At 41.2% G+C, this 15,066-nt stretch overlaps 1 protein-coding gene across 7 annotated transcripts in view; it reads right to left on the reverse strand.

Annotated features, from left to right (window-relative positions):
* Nucleotides 1–13,640, reverse strand: part of hecw2a (HECT, C2 and WW domain containing E3 ubiquitin protein ligase 2a) — a 38,293-nt gene extending 24,653 nt beyond the window's left edge. For 3 of the 7 annotated variants that reach the window (XR_006825842.1, XM_046055068.1, XM_046055063.1), the window contains exons 1-5: nucleotides 13,386–13,639; nucleotides 3,606–4,307; nucleotides 1,479–1,586; nucleotides 1,165–1,259; nucleotides 541–607 (exon numbers count right to left, since the gene is read on the reverse strand). Coding sequence is in view for 6 of the 7 variants with exons in the window: in XM_046055068.1 (XP_045911024.1) it covers nucleotides 541–607; nucleotides 1,165–1,259; nucleotides 1,479–1,586; nucleotides 3,606–3,984 (649 nt within the window). In the remaining variant the exon portion in view is untranslated. Of the gene's footprint in view, nucleotides 1–540; nucleotides 608–1,164; nucleotides 1,260–1,478; nucleotides 1,587–3,605; nucleotides 4,308–11,468; nucleotides 11,634–13,385 lie in introns of those variants that run through there. The other 4 variants (XM_046055067.1, XM_046055065.1, XM_046055066.1 and 1 more) reach the window with 3 other exon arrangements.
* Between the last annotated feature and the right edge of the window lie 1,426 nt (nucleotides 13,641–15,066).

Genomic DNA, 15,066 nt, shown 5'->3' on the forward strand with positions numbered 1-15,066 from the left:
TGACAACATTCATTTTTTCTGTCAGGAAAGCACCTCTTTAAATTCCAAGACTACCATGTTACCTGAACACTACGGAGCCCCTGAAGTCCCATAAGATTATATCAATTATCTGGAGCGCACAAGTTATTATCTTGTTCCCACAAAATAATAACTTGTGTGCACAGGATAATAACTTGTTCCCACAAGATAATTATTTTGTGCTCAGAAGCTGATAATCATCTTGTGCAAACAAGTTGATAATTACATTGTGCACACAAGATAATAACTTGTTCCCACAAGTTATTATCTTCTTCCCACAAGATAATAACTTGTGTGCACAAGATAAAAAAAAATCATCTTATGGGACTTCAGGGGCTCCGTAGAAAACAGCTTTAGTTTACTCTAGTTTATCCCACAGGACTGTAAGACAAACATGAGAAGAGTGCATCACTCAGCTAAAAAACAAATGTCTGTGTTTAAATTAACTTTAATTTAATCACCTCACTTTTTCTTTGACTTGTTATTGTTAATGTCTTCCAACACGTCAACCTCTCAACTCACCTGTCAAAGTAAAGCTTATCAGTTTTCGTGGATGTTCAATGCCCACCTGCTCTGCCAGCCCCTCCACCTGAGAGAGAGAACCGACAAGGTTACACTCCATATACCACAGACCTGTGACAGACCTGTGCTCGTCCTACTAAAGTCACATAAATCTAAATGCTAATACAGTAACATAAAATGTACTGACTATTTGCCTGCCAATTAAGTGGATGGGATGAAACATGGTATAAGCAATGACGGACCTGCCAGCTTGAACCACGGTGAGGCTAAATTATTTAAAGACTAAGAGTTTTTTGAAGAGTACTATACATTTTCAGATAGATTTCTAACATAACAGGCAGTCACTGGTTTTATACTAATTTCAGTTCAAAAAACAAATTTGCAGAAACTAGAATGGGGTAATTCGTGTTTACTTGTTGGTGCATTTGAAAACACAACTTTGAGTCAGGTGCTGAACAGCACCTGTTTAATGTAACTAAAGACAACTACAACAATACTATTCTTTATCTTCACCCTAACACCTAATTTTCACCATAATGACAGAGCTACGCCTGAGACTCTGAATGTCTATATCTCACTCACACACACACACACACACACACACACACACACACACACACAGACCAGGACTGCTGGATTCTTCACGGTGATACAGGGGGTCGTGGCTCTCAGGGCGCCGCTCACTCCATGGTAGTACTTGAAACAGATCTTGGTCTCAGCTGCAGAGGAAGCAATTACGGAATGTGGAAGCAGTGCAAACATTATCTGCCTATTGTTGGCCACAAAACCAAAGTTGAACTGTAAACTGTGGAGAAGTCCAACTGTACTGTGTTTTGAATATTTAATATGGTCTTAATTCGAAATATATCATAAATATACTGCATTGATTTAAGGCTTTTTATGTTTTAATGAAATGAAATATTCCCATGGTAACTTACGCTCCATAAAGTAGGGCCCAGGCTCCAGTCTCCAAACAATCTGACCCTTCTGGGTGCCATTCACCCCTCGGTTCTTACAGTCCCACACATTGGACGGATTGGTTTCATCTGGAGAAGAGGGTTAGATGTCAGTTAGATGTTGGAGTGTGTGTTAGTTCTGGAGTTAGACAAATCACGCTCTTGCTGTGTTAACATTTCCCGATTTGAAACCAAAGAATGTTAAATTAAACAACAGATGACAGTGTTTAAGCTCTGGATCCTGCTCTTGCTATGAAAAACTGCAACAAAGCTGCATCTGTTCAGTCTTTCAATATGTTTAGTCTGCAGACTTTGTCTTCCAAAACACACGTTTGCCTTTAATCAGTGAAATTCATTCCCAAAATAGCCTCCCTACAACCTCTATCCAGAAGGACAAACACCAAACTTCCTCTGAGTTAAAAACAGGGAGGGGGAATTCCGCTGTACGTAGCAGTTTCGCACACAGATTAATGAAGCACCACACGCTGACTGGTGGAGAGAGTCGGGGGAGGAGTGTGTACAGTATCTGTGTGTGTATGTTTGAAGGGGAGTGGAGGAGGGGAAGGCAAGTTGCTTCTCATTGAATGTCTGCTTAGTCGATGAAAGTGGTAGCCCCTCTGGGGTATAAGACCCTTCAGCAGGTAATGAAGTCCTGGCGGCCTTATGATCGATATGAAGTGACCTGACGCCCCGCCCGGCACCAGCAGTTTACACTATCTCTTTCTCCCATACAGCATTCTTACCTACAAGGGAAACGTTCAGGAAATTTAATCAACTCATCCAGAAAGGTTAAGTCCTGGAGGTCATTAGAACTGTAACTAATCATTTGGTAAACAAGTTAAAGCCATCATGAACTACATTCTATTTTTATTTTTTTTATCAAAAAATTGCACGGTATCCAGAATATACTGCCATCTGTTGTACTGCAGGTTTGTCTGACCTCTTAGAAGTCAAAGACACCCATTGTTTTTAGAAATCCATTATCCATTACTAACACAACACATCATGCTGAACAGCTCACAGGCTGCATGGCCTGCAATGGCCCTATAGAGAGCTGAAATAAAACAGAAAAAAAAAATTATTTTCTGTTTCAGAAGTAAGAAAAGCTCATTCAAAATCTCACTGACATTTGTAATAACACAAATACCTACGAATCCAGTTTTGGGTCATACCTGTACTGTACATCTAATCAGCTCTTTATTATGTGAGCAAACCAGCATAGAATTCATAGATTCTTAATAAGGAATGTGCTGGTTGTACACTATTGCTCCTGTATTACATTTCACCACAATGGACAGATCTGCCTGACAGTTTGAGCCTGATAGCCTCTTCAGCAAACAGGTCAATGTATTTCCCCCCCTGTCAAATTCCTGTCTCTAAGCAGGATTAGCAAACATTATTGAAGACCACCCCATTTGCCCCAGAGACGTGCATGCTTTGTGATGGTGTGTATGTTATTGTATACTGAGGCAGAGCTGTTACATGTTGAGTCAGCCTCCAGGCCTGTGTAAAGTCTCAGCAGCTCCTTTTGCAGTATTGACTTGGAGTTTGAAGCTCCTGCATAAGACTCTACCTGGCTATTCTCAGCTCCCAATAATAAAACACCTGGATCAGCTGAAAGGCTTTAAGAACAGGTAGGGTCAAGTCAGCTCAGGTCCTGGATGCCTGCAAGTTTTCTAGTTAATAGTTAATAACATGTTTCTGATTGCATATTCATAATGTTGCAGTTCACTAGGAATTTATCACACAATCTGACATACCCCAAAATGTTACGCGATAAGAAGTTATTAGGTTCATCTCGCACAGTGCGACATGCAATTAACCTGCAAAACTGCTGTTCCAGCCAGATCTAACCTACAATAATCCCAGAACATTAAAAAATGAATAAGACAGCAACAAGCAGGCCTTTCATATCTGCATACCTTGCATATTTATTATTAGGATGCTTTGTCATTGCTGTGTCACTTTATTGGTCATCATTCAGACCTAAAGAATTTCATCTTGACCTCAGACTTGTCTCTCACTAACTTGAGATCTGACCTCAACATATCCTAGTTGACCAAAAAGCAGCTCTACTAGCAACTACATATGTACAAATCATCATCTCACCAATGTGGTACAGCCCGATCCAGTCGGTAGCATCCACTTCCTCCTTGATATCCCAAGAGATGACGAGGTTCTGGCCACGGTTCAGCGTGTACTCCAAAGTGGACGCCGTTAGTGAGGACCGGCTCTGAGAGGTCACCAGATCTGTGTCACTGTTAGCCCGCGGAAGCCCGATAGGACTGCTGACAACAGAGACGGTATCCACGGCAGCCCCGCCTCTCTCCGCCAGGGTTCGCAGATTCTCCGGGCTGAGTGTGTGCCGGAGGTGGGGGCTGCGCCTGCGTGGAGCCGACAAGTGTTCACGGCCCCCCACTGCGAGGTTGGGTGGATTGTGGGAACGGGTCCTGGGAGGTAGGACTGCCGTGGCGAGGGAAGGACGCATGTTGTACGATCGGTAAAGAAACAACGAGGAGATGATGAGAAGGAGCTTCTTATCAGTTGGGCTGGTCGTCAAAGTGATGGCAAATTTGATGCATTTTCCCTGTTGACTCAACTTAAATCCTCATGTTTGAACAGCTAGAGTTGGTTTGTCGCAACTGGAAACATGTGGGAGCCTTAGAAATGGCGTGATTCCCTCTCCACAGAAGCTCCCATCATCGAAACTTTTGGTCCTTGCATCATAACAGGCCTGTCGAAGTAGAACTATCCTACAACAGTCGCCGTGTTCGCCCCTCTTATTTCAAGTTATCCAAAGGCAATGGGAATCTAAAGATGGGGAAAGAGGAAACAGAGAGAAAACAGTAAGAAACAACATTGCTCCCACACAACAAAAACAATGATTGCATGTTGTGTGTTGCAATCAACAAATGACTGAACAATCATTAGTCACCAGGAGGGTTGTTTTCTGTCAAAGAACCTGACAACAACACAACTAACCCAGCACAACCATTTCACTCCATCCTTTCTTCTCGGACAACCCTTCTAATGAAAGAGGAAATGGATGTGAGGAGGGCTTTGACATGTGCACGATTACTTTTATTATTTCATTTGAATTATGTTTTTATTAGTTTATTGCTCACTAGTGAAACACTTAAAGTCTTCTTGGTGGTACAAACAGACTGCCTTAGTTAGAAGAGGGAAGGGAGACAGGCAGCTGTATATGCCTCCCAGGAAGCTCTTTAATCAGCAAATGCCAGTTTGGAGACTGTCTGGGGAGTGCTGTCAGAGTCTCAACCAGAGCCATTTTGTTTTTAAAGGAAGGATGGCATGTGACTTCAGAATCTAGCCAAAGGCAGCTGGTTTTAGACGGGCTGAAAAGCAGAGGTTTTTTTCCCCAACAGAGAATAGGTTTGGTAATATTCAGCTAATATGTGCCTGGTGCAGTGACTGGAAAACCATGTGGGCTGCAGTCTGAGCTAAGCCCTGATAACTTTGGCATTTTAAGTGCACAGACGTCTCAGAAGCTGAGCCGTTCAGCGATGCTTCCTCTGCAGGCCTCAGTGTGAGGTCTGCACTGTATGCATCATGTATTTAGTAAAAACCTTTGGATTGTAAAGTTAATAGCCTTCAAATAAGTAAACCTGAAAACCCAAAAGCTCAACATCACTCCAGTTCAAATGACTGAACAGAACTGTCAGTTTATGCCCCCACTTATATTTGCATATTAAAGGAAAGTTCTACATTTTGGGAAATACGCTTTATTGCTGAGAGTTTTGCCTAGATGACAAGATCATTACGTTTCTTATATCAATGTGGTAGCAATGAAGCCAACCCCGGCAGCCAGTTAGCTTTGCAGCATAAAGAGAAAATAGGGGAAAACCTGCCTGATTCTGTCCAAAGGTAAAAAAAAATCTCACATTAACTAACTCTCAAGCTCTACAACTGTATTCCTCTTTTGTTTAATACAAAGTCTGCGATGTTAAAAGAACTGTGGCTGAGCGCAGGAACTTTTCTTCAACTTGGTACCATTAAAAATATCCCAAATTAGCTATTAGCAGTTCCTGTTTGAAGTGTTCCCATAGATGTACAGACAGCTATTACTACTGAAGATAACTTAAAAACATGATGATTCGCAGGCAAGTTCGGCAGTCGAACGTCATTCTTCTATGATTTCTAAACTCATTTATGAATTTTTATTCAAGATTAACATTAGCGATATAATGTAGAGGGTAAGTCACACTAAATCTAAAAATATGTGTGTAATGTCTGTGTGTTGAGATTTGACTGAGAGCCATTTTTGACAGACTCACTTCAGTTTTAAAACCCCTAGTTTAATGTTTACTTTGTTTTTAATAGTCATTTCTGTTCTTCAGAATGGTTCCCTCCACTGCACCCACTAACAACGTTCCCTGCCTCATCTATCAAAGTAACAAAAGAGCAAAACTGAGGCTCATGAAAGGTTAAAACCACAAGCAACTGCTGAGGTGGATGTCTCCTCTAGTCAGTTATATCATCCATTTTCAATCCTTAGCTCTGCACTTCCTTCCTTTACAGTCAGATTGTAATAATTTTCCATGAACAGAGCCAAAAGGTAAATTGCGTGAGTATGACTGTGGAAATTCTGCATGAAATATTGTCTAATCTATTGTATATACTGCTCCTGAGCTTCTGAATCAATTCACTTTGCATTTTGAACTGACTGAACAGAAATGATGGACTGGCCCCTGCTCTGATGTATGTGGATTGGCTGTGTTTTTCCTGATAGCCAAGGTCTTACATTGAAATAAGATCTGCTACATTTGACATGGGGAAAGCCTGGACGCCCCTGATTCGACAAGATTACCAGAGCAGCTCCATCACACACACACACACACACACACACACACACACACACACACACACACACATGCACGCACATACCGCATATAGGGATTTATGACAGAATAAAACCTTCATCACAGATGCAGGAATACGTAAATCCTGCTCATGTGTGCGCAAGGTCTTACACACAGTCACGTAGCAGCAGCAGAGAGGGGCCGTTTCCATCAACAAGCCGAAGCTTACTCAGTTGAAGAAGAAGCAAAAATAAGTGTATATGTAACTGCTGAGTTATGTAAGTGCCAGGCACTGTCGAAACCTGATGTGGAGTGGGAGATGCCGAGGCTGCAGTCGTCCCACTCAAAACAGGGGGGAAGAGGAGTCTACAAGCAGCACAGACCAGAACTTGACCTTAGGAGAGGGCATTGAACAATCTGGACTCACTCCACTGCCTTTTCTTCTAAAAGCCATTTCCCATTATAATCCACTGATCTGCACAGCTTTGACCTGAAGTGGGATTAGTGATTGATTCTCAGGAAAGGGACAGATAAACAAGGGGTTATATGAGTACCCAAAAAGGAAATTGTGCTTCTAATTCTAACCATTCTCTGGGATGATGTTGAATTTGACACCTGTCTTGCAAAGACAGTCATTTGAGTACTGTTCTGTTATTAGGCACCAAATACTCTGTACTCTGCACCACTGTGCTTTGAATACATAAAAGAAACACATCTGCTGCAGAGGATCTGATGGAGCAAGTCAGAATGTGCTGGATTGTTGTTTTCTTACATTTTGTCAAAAAGCATTTCTTCAGAGAACATTCCTAGAACAGGAAGAGGATTTCAAGGTATACTACTACTATACTATACTACTGCAAGTGTGTGTTCATGTTTGTGTTTCAATGTGTGTTTTACTACTAAATCTGGCCTAGCGGCTAGTGTTGCACCCCCCTCAAATACAAGATCAAATAGAGTGTTCAACACACAGGGTGAAAAGCTGCAGCAATGTGCAGTATGAAAAACAAATGTGATTTTTTCAAATTAAACCATGTCCAAACCACATATACATACACACATTCATACACTGGCGGAACAGCCGCCAGAGGTAATTCAGGCTTCAGTATCTTGCCCAAGGACACTTTGACATGCAGTCTGGAGGAGCCGGGATTGAACCACCAACCTTCCGATTAACGGGCAACCCACTCTACCTCCTGAGCCAAATCACAACAGCATCTGTAAAATAAAATAAATGTAATATAACAAAATTAAATTATATATCTGTGTTAGTTTGACCAGACAGAACAGACTACTTGTTTACACACATATCACCTTAAGGAATTGTGATGGGCATATTTAACTAATTTCTGGCATTTCTTGGAAACAATGAAAGAAAATAACAAACAGAGACAAATCAGTAATGAAAATAATCAGTTTCAACCTGTGTGTTTTTGCCTACTGGATATGTGTTGTGTGCTGTAGGTGCTGTGATGTTAGTAAAGGGATTCCTCCCTCCTCTCACTTGCTTTTCTCTGTTCCTGTGTGTGTGTGTGTGTTGGTGTTAGCAGAGGGACCCCTCTGTGCCCCTGTGGAGGTGACTGCTGCACTTTACAGCCTGACAGAACGGGCACCTTGGGGAGCTGGCACACACACACACACACACACACACACACACACACACACACACACACATACACACACTGAGGTCTTATTGCACCTCACCGAGACAGAAAGTTAAGAACAAAACACACAACCAGCACGATAAAGCATTACACAATGCTGCTCGAAAACACCACACACACATTCTTGTCCATGCTTATGCAAACAGCATTTCTGACTCAGAAGATGAAAATACATTCTCTTCACAAACTATGTCTTCGCTGAGCTTTCAACATGAACTTAAAGGTGGATGAAGACTGAGCGGTCCACCTGACTACCGCTCCTTGCACTGAGGCCTCACAGGAGGTGCAGCTTTATAAGTCATTCTGAAAGAACACAGGCCACAGGGTCGATGCCAGAGTGTTCCCACTTCCCAGAAAAAGTGCAGCCCTGTCCCGCTCAGGTTGTTTCTCTAAACACATCGCCCTGGGAGAACATATCTGGGATGAGTCACTCCTCGGGAGGTATCCCTCTACGACAGAAATGGCATTTACACTGGAAGACTTATTGATATCGCGCTCTCCAAATTTAGAATGCTGACCTTTGTAGTTATGTATAGATTTGTAAAAGGCAGAAAAAACTGTATACAGACATATACAAAGTATAAAGACAGATCTGAGGCATTTGAGCAGACTACTGTCTCTTTTCTTCAACCTATATTTAAGAACCATATCTAGAGCAATGACTGTGGGGACAGTCTATACAAATTCAGGTTGTACAGCACGTGCAAATTGCACAAACCCACTTTTAAATTTTATATCATAAAAATCAAATGTACAAAGTATCACAGGCTGTATTTTGGGGAAATGTATATCAAATCATGCACAAAATATCTAGAATATTTCTATTTGATGGAATGGTGCAGTCATAAAAAAGTAGTGAGTATTTCACTCATTGTAAACATCCTACCGCTTCAATGAAGAGCTCAAACACACATTACTGTATATATTACTGTCAGACAGCGTGGAGTAAGATCAACCTTAAAACTACTTAAATAGAAACAAAATGGCTTGGAAAATGGGTTAATGATGGATTAGTATTGACCTATACATGAAGCAGACAGCGACATCACTGCAAGGTGACACAACCTCTATGTCGCGCTTCCATTTTAAGTCCTGACTCATTGGCTAACTCAGTTTCTTCCAAAGGCTTTACAGCCTGTCAAGTCAGTGAAGCCTTACCCACGACTCAATAAGGATGTGTTTTTAATTTGATAATTAATCTCTTTCTTATCACATCACTTCCACTACACCAACATCCAAAACGCAAGCAGTGCCTTAACTCACACTCCACAACTCTCTCTAAACAACACAATGAATGCTGAACAATTAAGGGTGCATCGAGGGCTGGGTGTTGTTTGAAATGTTTTGTGGTGCCGATACAATACCTTTGTTTCAGTTCTGACAGCCAAATACCTTTCTAGGGAAATTAGGGCTGGACGATATGGCCAAAAATGTTATCACGATAAAAAGTTTCATATCTTTTGATATCGATAAATATCACGATAAGTATCAAATCGTTATTTCTTTCGAGTTTAAAGGCTGATTTTTGCTACTGAGTGAAAGTTGAAAAAAACTGATGGTAAATTGTGGTTTAAACTTCTTTAGGGTCAACTCTTGATGCTAAACAGTGGATCCCTTCACAAATCAGAGGTAGAACATTCAAAACAATTATGATAAAAGCTTTGTCAACAAATATGCATGAGTAAAGTTAAGTAAAAGCCTTTTTCCTCAACAAAATAAAAATTTTAATAAAAAAAGTCCTAATTCGTGTATGATTCGGGTGAATAAAATAAAACATTTATTGAATATTCACTGAACATTTGTTATTTTATATTGAAAAAAATGATATCACGATAATTATTGTTATAGTTTTATTGTATTGCCCTAAAGCCATTTTTCATGTAACAAAAGGAAGCCAATATTTTTAACAGCAGTTGCATGTAGTCTATCCACAAGCAGCCATGCAGGCACCTAATAAACCTAAATAAAATGCAGTGTAAAACGTAATAAAATGCAATGTAAAAGATTAAGTAGTCGCAAAACTCTATGCACTAATACGAATTCATTAACAATGTACGATGTTCTGCTCTAACAGGAGTAAGAAAACTAGCGAGGGAGTCAAGAAGATGTCAATCAAGAGCAGTTTGAACACATACACACATCCTCAAGAAGAGGTCGAATCAGGTAACATGAGTGAAAACACCTGTGTGGGTGGACCAGTCTGCAGGGGTTTCAACAACACGTCAAACGTGTGTGTAATAGAAGGTGTGTTCAGGTTCAGGTGTACTTTTTCTGCATGTTTACAGTGTTTTTAATATATTAAAGGTTGGGGTCAAAGAGGATGGCTACATATTCTTAACTTGGGTTTGATTCCCACTGTGACCCATCCACTGTTGTGTCCCTGAGCAAGACACTTAACCCCTAGATGCTGCAGAGGAGTGTGACCTCTGACATGAATAGCAATTGTAAGTCGCTTTGGATAAAAGCGTCAGCTAAACGAAAAAATGTGAAACGTGCACAGGACTTCATGACATCTACTTAAAAACTTCACATGTACACACATACTCAGCAGTTATCAGACAAATCTGCAGCTGACATTATAGGTTCTGTTCTCCCCTTTCTGTCAATTCTGTCAAGTGAGGAAATTTGGATTTTTGTGATGATCTGCTGCAGCGAAAATCTAACAAAACTGTATTTCTGATTGTACCAGGCCATCTCAGGTAACATTTTTGCTTAATGTTTCATATTTTGTTTAGAAAGCTGTGCATGTTGGCAGTTTTCAACCAAAAAAGCAGATCACATTAGGAAAATATAAGCAATTTATGCACTGGGAGATCTCAAAGGGCGATTTAGAAAAGACACTGCAGGCCCATATGATAGGATTAGCCTATAGCACTCAATCTCACTTATGACCACCACACCACATTTTCTTATTATATATAAATGCCGGTGGGGTTATTTACAAGTCGCTAAGTGATATTAGTTCTATATGAATATAAACACAGGCCACTTTCTAGACTAAGGCATCTCAGAGCAAAAGAGAGTAGAAAGTAACCCCCGCTTATGGCAAAAGCGCGTCAGCAAAATCACCTTACATAACAGTTTGTCTCCAACTTTAATCATTTCAAATCAATCTTTGCGCTGCCGAAGCCGCGCACGGTCGCTTTGCGCACATGACTGAGCAGGCCATGTAGGGGCCGCACTGGCGGAATGTGCAGGTGTCATCGCTCGCTATTGGATTACTGTGGGAATTCCCTACGTCATTTTCTTTTTTATGCATCTCTTTCACAAGACGCATTCGTGAAACCAAAATCGATCAATTATTCCCTTCAGTACAGAACCACAACAAAAGCAGGTAACGCGACACGCATGAGACTGCGCTGCGGTTGTTTAATGACAGATTGGGCTGCTTTGAGCATCACCGTCATCATCATTATCCCCATCACTTCGGGAAGCCATGAACACCTACGCGGTACCTTCATTCCTGACGGCGCCCTGGTGGCAGAGCTTACCTTTGGCGCAGGGGTGCAGGATGGAAGAAAACGGTGTACGGGCGATGGCAGCGTTGGCACCAGCACCTACTCAGTGGTCTCTGCACGGGGATATCACGGTTTAGGTCGTTATCCCTGCAGTCCAAATGAGGAGAGGCGGGCGGGGTGCCGCGCTAGGGCCCCCCCTCCCTCTCAGATCCCGAGCCAGGGCAGCTTTGGGCTTGGAGTCACGTATCGAGACGGTATCCCTCTGAAAAGCTGCGGCGCTGCAGAGACACTTCGGCCCTCTTTGGTAGCAGCTTCCAGAGGTGTGCGCATAAACTCCACCAGCACCTCCCTGCACTCTGTCCGCACTGGAGGCTGCTGCTGCTGCTGCGGGCTTCAGGCGTGCATCTCATACAGGCATCGCATGTTTAATCTCGTTCTCTGCATCGCAATGTGCTGCAGTCAGTGCCGACGTCCTCCCACCAGTCCCAGTTGCAAAAAATCTGACTGGGCAGAGCATGCAACCACTGTCAGCCCCCCCCCCCCCTAAAAAAAATAATATACAATAAAAACGTAGCCTAGCGGAGGATGGCGTAATGCATGGTTATTTGCAGTGGAGTGGCTCTCCTGGAGGGCGTGGAGGAGAATTTTCAGAGGACTGTAATACCTGAGATGTACTTTTTGCTGTTGATAACATATATACACTCACTGAATATTAATGTGTGAAAGCGCGAGTGGGCGGTGACTCAAGACACGTCCCAGATAGAGGAGAGAGAGAGAGAGAGAGAGGGGGGGGGGGGGGGGGGGGGTAGTCAACCTGTAGAACAATTACACTGCACTGGCACATCCAATGAGTGCTTTAAAATGAGAGCTACGCTATAAGCATATGACCATTATGACTGGTCTCCATTGCTAGAGATTTAACTAAACAGTAGAAGTTAAATAACTCCATCTCGACCAGCTACAACATGAAAATGTTGCTTATTCACTTATGCATCACTTCAATCCAATGATGTGATATAGCCTAGCCTACATCACTCAGTAAGAGTCCATTCTGCATAATGAATACTTTGGTGATGGTAGCCTACTTTATTTAGGTTACTGAAGTAAAATTTGTGCCGGACTTTTACCTGCAACAGAGTATTTTCATGTTGTGGTATTTCTACTTTTACTCAAAAGGATCAGAATAACTCTTCCAACATTGGTGGCGCCATCTTTCCTCAGCAGACAGGCAGGAGAACGAACAAACCAAATACCGCATTGGCATAGCCTTTACACCTTTAATGGTAGGAGTTTTCAGTTGAGGGCTATTTGCCTTGTTTCAATTACGCCAAATTATGATCCCTGGAATTTATATTCAGCACTTTTCCGCCATAGTGGAAGGAGTCACCTGCGCAGTGACACTTTAAAGCAAACATGAGGAAATTGCACTGATACGTTCATGCAGCCGTTTCGCAACTTCCCCACTTTGTGTTGCCGCAGACTGCGGACAGTCAGGTGTTGGCAGGGACACGGAGCCCCCCGGTGGCCGCTCAGCAGAGAGGCAGGTGATGGCGCGATGGTGTGAGAGACGCGGGTTCAATCCCCAAGGACCCCTCCACCATTGTGTCCCTGAGCAAGACACTTAAACCCTCGTTGCTCCAGAGGCGCATGTCAGAGGTCGTAAATGTACTCAGTGACAGCAAACATGGATGAAGATCAAATGAGAGCATGAAGCACAATGAAGTGCTGCTTGCTAGGTGTCGCGGTTATCTAGTATGAGCTAAAGGGTTGTATTTCTGTAGCGTCAACTATTACCCTATCTACACCATAGACTGTATATAAAAAGATCTACACTTGCATTTGTTTACCTCTCATAGCATGTTTTTGACCACCAGGAGACGGAAAGCCAAGCAAAACAAAATAGGCTACAGTAAGTAATAGCTTATCTAATGACTTCCTGACATTACTGACAAAGTAATGTCATTCTGAGGAGGTTTCTGTCTGGTCACCCGTTGAACATGTCCAGTATTCACTTAACTTTAGCTCTGGTTTTGAAAGGCTCTCTCTGTCATCCTCAATGTTCGACTCCTTAGCAGTTATTTTAGTCAGTTTTAGCTCTCTGCTTTTCTGCGCGGGCCGGGTTGGTACAGTTAGCTTGAGCTCTTGTCCTGGAAGCAACTGCCTAACGTTACGCCTTTTCAGTGATATCAATGAGCAGGCTAGTGACAATTAGTTGATTCCGTGTCCTGAAAGTTAGAATAAAATAAATTAGTGTCTGCACTCTGAGAGATATTGTCACATTTGTTGGAAAAAGCGATGTCAGAAAGAAGCAGACAGTTTTGCAGTTGCATTAAATATTTGAAGGTTTTATTACGTTACATTCAGTCGGAAGTTAGGTAGCGTTAGCTAACGTTAGCTAAACTGTCTGCTTCTTTCTGACATCGCTAGCGTTCGCTAACTGACATTACATTAGGAACAATCCACAGCCGACATTTTTGTAGATTTATTTTAGGTTTTGGAAAGGGAATAAATCGTACTTCTCCTTTCAACCTCCCCTGGGGAGGTACTGTAACTATTACAAGTGCCCCAGGAACAGCGTTTGACCATATCTTGGAAAAATACAGCAACATTTTTACATTAGTCAATGGAGCACAGCCATGAAAGTTTTTTTGTTGTTGTTGTTTTACCACTTTTTTTGCTTCTTCAATAAACAAACAGGCACTATTGTAACATTACATAGACCTAACATTTAAGTGCAACTAAGCAGCATACAACCGAAAGTAAATAAGCAAAAATAAATAGATACAAATATATAAATCAATAAACATAAAATACAATGAAAGTAACTCAGAGAATCTTAAGGCATTATTCTTTTCCAGTATTTTCAATGCCCGAAAAAAATTTATAATTTATAAATGCATTAAAAGTTGATGTAGCTTTAAAAAAAATCTACACTTATGAATGTAAAATCTTGCTATAATAAAGATATTATTACACAAGAACTCAACGTCTTTGTTTTCCATAAAACAACCAAACTTCACTTTATGGTTATCAAACACAGGTATTTCATTGTACCTAACCAATCCAATATTCTGTCCCACAATAATTTAACAACATTACAGCTGTAGAAAAGATGTTCCTGAGATTCAATATCAGTCTGACAAAATGTACAAACATTACAATCTAAATTAAATCTTATTCTTAAGAATTCATTACATGGATAAATGTCAGTAATTGTTTTGAAATGAACCTCTTTCATTTTAGGAAACAACGGAAATGATAAAAATCTACTTTGAACAGTTTCAACTCTTGAAAGTCTTTCTGACAAAACCTTTCTTTTCACAGGAAGAGGAAAACAGTCTTTTTTCATTAATGACCTCAAACATTTGTTATCACATTTACTATCTAAGAAATTATACTCATCAACAAAGAGATTAGCAGATGTGGGTACCACAGCACTGTATTGTAACATTCCTTTTATCTGGTTTATCAAAACCTCAGGAATGGCATTGACTACTAAGGAATATAGTCTAACTGAACAATCCAAATTAAATTTTGTTTTAAAATCATCATGATTTAATATATTCCCATATTCATCCATTAGATGTACTATAACCCACACTCCTTTTTTCCATCCAATCTATATAAAATA

Source organism: Micropterus dolomieu, linkage group LG07 (assembly GCF_021292245.1).
Source record: "Micropterus dolomieu isolate WLL.071019.BEF.003 ecotype Adirondacks linkage group LG07, ASM2129224v1, whole genome shotgun sequence".
NCBI classification, from domain to species: Eukaryota; Metazoa; Chordata; class Actinopteri; order Centrarchiformes; family Centrarchidae; genus Micropterus; species Micropterus dolomieu.